General features: G+C 65.9%; 1 protein-coding gene across 1 annotated transcript; it reads right to left on the bottom strand.

Annotated features, from left to right (window-relative positions):
* Positions 1–1,561: 1,561 nt before the first annotated feature.
* On the bottom strand, positions 1,562–4,353 carry ANKRD9 (ankyrin repeat domain 9). The gene is made up of 3 exons (XM_028100012.2): positions 4,170–4,353; positions 3,149–3,227; positions 1,562–2,667 (listed from the first exon to the last, which is right to left on the bottom strand). Exon 3 carries the CDS (start codon positions 2,609–2,611, stop codon positions 1,661–1,663), a length of 951 nt encoding a protein of 316 aa, XP_027955813.1. The 5' UTR covers positions 2,612–2,667; positions 3,149–3,227; positions 4,170–4,353; the 3' UTR covers positions 1,562–1,660.
* Positions 4,354–5,373: the final 1,020 nt, after the last annotated feature.

Below are 5,373 nucleotides of genomic sequence, written 5' to 3'. Positions count from 1 at the left end.
GGGACTCAAAGGGGCAGTTATAGGTGTAGAGTGGAAGGGAAGAGGGGGGGCCCGGGAGGGCTGATCCACTGAGGACAGAGCTGGGCCTGGGGAGACATGACGGGAAGTCTGTAGGCCCAGGCTCCCTGTTGGGCTTTCTAGGCAGAGGCTGCTAGCGGCTCCAGGCACCAAGCGTTCCCCAACGCCTCCACAGGCCCACGGCCCCCAAGCCACCTGCTACTCTGAGCCACTGTCTCCACCTTCATCCACCCCCAAAGGCAACCAGCCCTCCCCCCCGACAATGGCATCGCTGACACGAAGACCTGGGACTGCCTAGAGGAACCAGACGTTCCTGATGCCCCAAGTTTTGAGCTGGGAGAGAGGTTAGTACCCATTGCCCCCAAGTGTCCATGTTCAGAGAAGCTACTTAACCGGCCCACAGGACACACAGCAGAGGGAGAAGCCCTCACTCCCACCTGCAGTCCAGGACCAGCCCCTGGCCGTGCACCCCTCCTTTCTCCCCTCCTCCAAACATCAGGCAGACCTTTAGCCTCCTGCTTCTGGCAGCACATCGTGGCCCTCCAGCCCTGGCTGGCGCAGGTTGAATTTCATAGCCCAGTGGAATTCCCTGGGCAGGGCCGCCTGGCATCCTCCCTGGCCTCAAGGCTGCTCAGGGCGTGGACGCAGCTCTTCAGCCAGTCCCTTTGTCCTGAAGGGCAGTGGTACATCTGTTAACAGGTCATTTTCAGAACCTTCCGGCAGAAGCCAGCTCCACGGGCTGGGCCAGGAGCCTGCGCCCACCAGGTGCTACAGCCTCCCCGTCGTCACCCACAGTCTCCACCCGACAACCACCGGGGGCTGGGCCAGGGGGTACACGGGGGGCCCACACCCAGGGCTGGACGGTGGTCAGGACACCATATCCCAGCTGACAGGGTGGAGCAAGGGGCCAGGGGTTTCACAGCAGGGATGAGAAAAGCAAGAGCCCCAGGACTAGGTGCCTGCTACTAGTCAGGAAAGAGCAAAAGGAGTGACAGAGACAAGCCCAAGCTGGGATACACCAGTATTGGCGGGGGTGGCACAAGGATGCCCACGGAGGGGCAGGGGGCCAGCTGGGGATGGGAAGAGCCCGGGGGCACCAGCACAGCAGGCCTTCCCGCCCTCCTCTGCCCCACAGAGGAATGTGCAAGGGCCCCACGTGCCTAGTGCACAGAGGAACTCCTCCTAGGGTTTCACAGGACCTGCTCTCTCAGCCTCTGCACATGGCTGTGTGCGCACTTAGGCCCGTCAGTCCACACCCCCTGCCCCGGCCCAATTCCTGTGCTCAGCTCAGTTGTCACTCCCTCTGGGACACGTAGTCCTGGAGGCTCTAGATCAAGACGGGAGGCTGGACCTCACTGACCTCGGTGGCTGGGAAGCTAGGGGAGGGGAGGGCCTGACTCTAGAGAGTCGCATGACCCCTAAACCCTTGCAAAAAGGGGAGGGAAGCGGGGAGCTGAGCTCAGCCAGACCCAGGAAACCTGCAGCTGGGGGCCCACCTGCCCAGCCCACAATGCGCGCAACATACGAAGCAGAGACTCTCCTGTACAGAGATCAATATATGTAAAGTGCTGGGTACAACGCTCTGAAAAATAGATTTTCCAAAAATCCAGCGCCCAGGGGGAGCCCCCCCCCCCCCCAGGGTCTAGCCCTTGCCCGTGAGGTCCAGCGGCTGCAGGAAGGGCGGCAGCGGCAGCTCGTCCAGGGCCTCGGGGAAGCGTCCAGGCGAGATGGCGGTGACCAGCACCTGCATAGCGCGCACGAAGAGCGAGGGCGGCGCTAGGCCCGCCAGCCACTGGAACTTGTCCTCACCCAGCAGCCGCTGCCAGCGCGGCCGGTCGCCCAGCAGCTCTCGGCGGGCGGGACCGGCGGCGCCGGCGGGCGCGTACAGCGCCAGCAGGTCGAGCAGCAGCAGGCGGCGCTGGCGTGGCTCCCCGGGAGCGGTGGGCGCCCCGGAGGCGTGGCTGGTGGCCCCGGCGTCGCGGCCCAGCTGGCGCAGCAGCAGCTCCAGCGGCGTCAGGCCGCCGCCGTCGTGCAGGCCGGGCGACGCGCCGTGGCCGAGCAGCAGGAAGAGGCACTCGGGGCGCGCCAGCTCGCAGGCCACGTGCAGCGCCGTGCCACCGCCCTCCACGCGGCTGCAGCCGCGCCGGTCGAGCACGCGCGCGCGCTCCTCGGGCGGGAAGTCGCGCACGGTGCGCAGGATGCGGCGCAGGATGCCCACGCGGTTGTAGCGCACGGCCAGCGCCACGTGCGGTCCCGGCGCCGCGCAGCAGCGGAAGCCGGCGCTGGGCGGCGCGAGCGCGCGGCGCGGGAACGTGGCCAGCAGGTAGTGCGCGTACGCCTGGTGGTCGTGCACGAGCGCGTAGAGAAGCGCCTCGGAGGGCGAGTAGGCGGCGGCGCGGCCGCGCTCGTCCCAATGGAAGGCCTCGCTGGCGCGCATGTCCTCCAGCAGCCACACAGGCAGCAGGTCGCGAACGGCCTGGTAGAAGGCGAACGACGACTTGCGACACTGCTTCTGCGCCCGGGAGCGCGCCGCGCCCGCGCCCTCGGGCCCGCCGTCCGCGCTGCCCCCCGGCCGCCTTGCGTCCCAAGGCATGCTGGTGGCGGCGGGGCGCCTCCGAGCCTCACAGCATGGGCCTGCCGGCTGACCACCTGCGGGGAGGAGATCGCGGTGAGGCTCCGGTGAGGTTCCCACAGCCCCACCTGCCAGGGAGCTCCAGCTGCTCTCCACAGCTCCCTTCTCTCCTAGGCCCTGCACCACCTCCCACATTCTTGATCGAGCTGCACCTGATCTCCCAACCTTTTTGTGTCTTGTTCTCTGGCACCTCTGCTAGAGATGCTCTTCCCTGCCCCCTACCTCCACAGCCCCACCAACACTCAAGGCCACCCTGAAAACCAACCTCCCCCCTTCCTCCAGGGACCCGGTGACCTGGCTGACCAGGTACTTCCAACCCCAAACAGAAAAGACCGGTGGGGGGGGGGGGGTGGCAGGTAGTGGTAAAATGTTGTAATCCACATCTCCAGCAGGGCCAAGCCCCTCCTAACCATGACTCTATCCCTCTGACCTCTGACCAAAGATAGAGGCCCCTAGAGCCTCCCCCCATGCCAGGCAGGGTCAGAGTTCCAGACCTACCTGGTTCCTGGACAGCGATCACAGGAGATCACAGGACATGAGTGTTTCACTTTTCTTCTCTGAGCCTCAACTTCCTCATCTGTAAGAAAGGGGATGGGAGGAATGCACGCTGTGAGCCCCAGCAGAGTGAGATGGGGTGGATGATGTTTGCTGGATATCAGCAACCCTAGCTTCCAGCAACCTAGAAACGTGAGCACAACTCTTCACAGCAAATCCTCTCCAGGCCTGCTACTTCTCTTGATCTTCCCAACTACTACATGAAGCAGGTACTGTCATCCCATTTCCAGCAAGAGGCAAGCCTGTCCAAGGTCAGTCAGCCGGTCATGGTACAGCCAGGCCTACAACCCAGATTTCGTCCCTCCCATTTTGGGCTCATTCCAGAAGTGGAGGGATCCCCGACCCACAGGGAGCCCAGCTTGATCCCTACCTGACCTTGCCCTCTGAGCCCCCAGCCCCAACCTGAGCCCTGGCCTCTGACCCCTGACCCTGGTCCAAGCTCCCCACTGCTTTCCCTCAAGGGTAAGCCCTTGGTCACAAGGGGGCTGGGTCAGCGGACAGGCCGCGTCCACACACACTGGGTAACTAAGTTACAGAGACGGGCACGGTGGGCGTGGGCTGCACCCACAGCGCTCTTCCGGTGGGGGCACCAAGACCGGAACAACCCCCCAAGCCTGGGACTCTGTGCCCCAGGTGTATGTACCCCGTGTTGATACCCGTGGGGCGCCAGGCGGGTTACGTAAAGTTGGGCCGCCCCACGTCACTGGGCAGCGAGTCACGGCCGCGGCTTCGTGAATGGGGGGTTGGGCCACCGAGGGCTGGGTTGTGTGCCCGGGGGCCAGCTCCTCCCCGTCCCCTCCCGGCGGCCGCGGGTCGCCTAGGGTGTTTGCCGACCGGTGGCCAGTGCAGTAAGAGCTGCACCTGCGTGTGCATGTGTCCAGGAAACACGAGGGGGCGGTGGCCAGGGGAGACCGCCCGGGGCGGGGGCTGCGCGCCGAGCGGGCCGGGGGAAGGGGGGACTCACCGTGGGGGGCGGCGGGGGCCGGGGACCTGACGTCCCAGTCCCCGCTGAGGTCCGGAGCGCGCACTGTTCCCCCGCGGGTAGGCGCGCAGGCGAAGGTCCCAAGACTGGCGGGCGTAAGGGAGCCGCCGCCGCCCGCGCCCGCCGCAGCCGCGGTCTGAGCCGCCGCGGCCGGAGAGCTGGGCGGCGGCGCCGGCGGCGGGCGGGCTGGCGGGCGGCGGGCGGCGCAGTGCGGCCCCGGCCCGGCAGGCCCGCGGGACCGTCCGCCGCCGCCATTGGCCCGCACTGCTGGACCCCGTCGCCGCTCATTGGTCGCTACGCTGCACCATTGTTACGTCACCAGCCGGTGGGCGGGGCGCCCGGCAGGACCCGCGGAAAAGTTGGGAGAAACTTGAGGGCGCGCGGGGGGCGGGGGGCGGGGGGACACGGGGCGGGGCTCCTGGAAAACCGGAGCCTCTAGAGAGGAAAGGCTCCCGGCGGCCGGGGCCCGGGAGGACGACTGGGGCCCACGCTCAGTGCGAGTCTGGGCGCGCGCGTAGGCGCCCCGGCTCCACGGACGGTGCCTTCTTCGTCACCCCAGGAGTCGTATTCCACCTACCCTTTGCACTGACCCTCTGTGACCTTGAGGGAGACCTCCGGGACTGCTTTCCCGGCTCTACATGGAGGGGTCAAGAGGCAGAGCTGTGACCCCTAAGGGCCGCAACCGCGTTCTGCCTGGCCAGGGTGGGGGCATCGGGAGCCTCGGCTCTAGGCTGACGTTCCCCGGGAACCGGTGAATGGATGCCGACAGCTATTTATGAGCGCGTTCTGCGTGCCAACCCTGTGCTAAACATAATTGATTTCACTTCATTTTCACAACCGGTAGTGGTGGGAATTATAACCCCCAATTCACAGGCCAGGAGACTGAGGCTCACGGGGAGGTGGCCTCCAAGTGAGGGGCAGCCAGCAGGGAAACCAGGTGCTTCCCCTACTTTTCTTCAGACATTTGTGGGGGATTGGGCCCCCGCTACCCCAGCCTCTTCACAAAGGGTCCAAGGTTTGGGGTGCCACACAGGCAGGTGCCCAAGGTCATTCTGATACCTCACCACATACCCCACCGAAGCCCTGCCCCACCTAGGCCCTCACAGGCCCGCACTGAAGCTCTCAGGGGGTCCATGGCCACCACCAGATTTAAAGAAACTAGGTCATTGGCCCCAGGGATCTGGGA

This window comes from Eumetopias jubatus, unplaced genomic scaffold, assembly GCF_037043125.1.
Source record: "Eumetopias jubatus isolate StellerSeaLion01/CBP00866 unplaced genomic scaffold, mEumJub1_p1.0 scaffold_7, whole genome shotgun sequence".
In the NCBI taxonomy this organism is placed as follows: domain Eukaryota; kingdom Metazoa; phylum Chordata; class Mammalia; order Carnivora; family Otariidae; genus Eumetopias; species Eumetopias jubatus.
The sequence above is the reverse complement of the archived record's forward strand: the minus strand, read 5'-3'. Positions and strand labels throughout refer to the sequence as shown.

Coding starts and splice junctions, on each gene's coding strand:
- ANKRD9 (XM_028100012.2), bottom strand. CDS start 2,611: ATGCCTTGGGACGCAAGGCGGCCGGGGGGCAGCGCGGACGGCGGGCCC.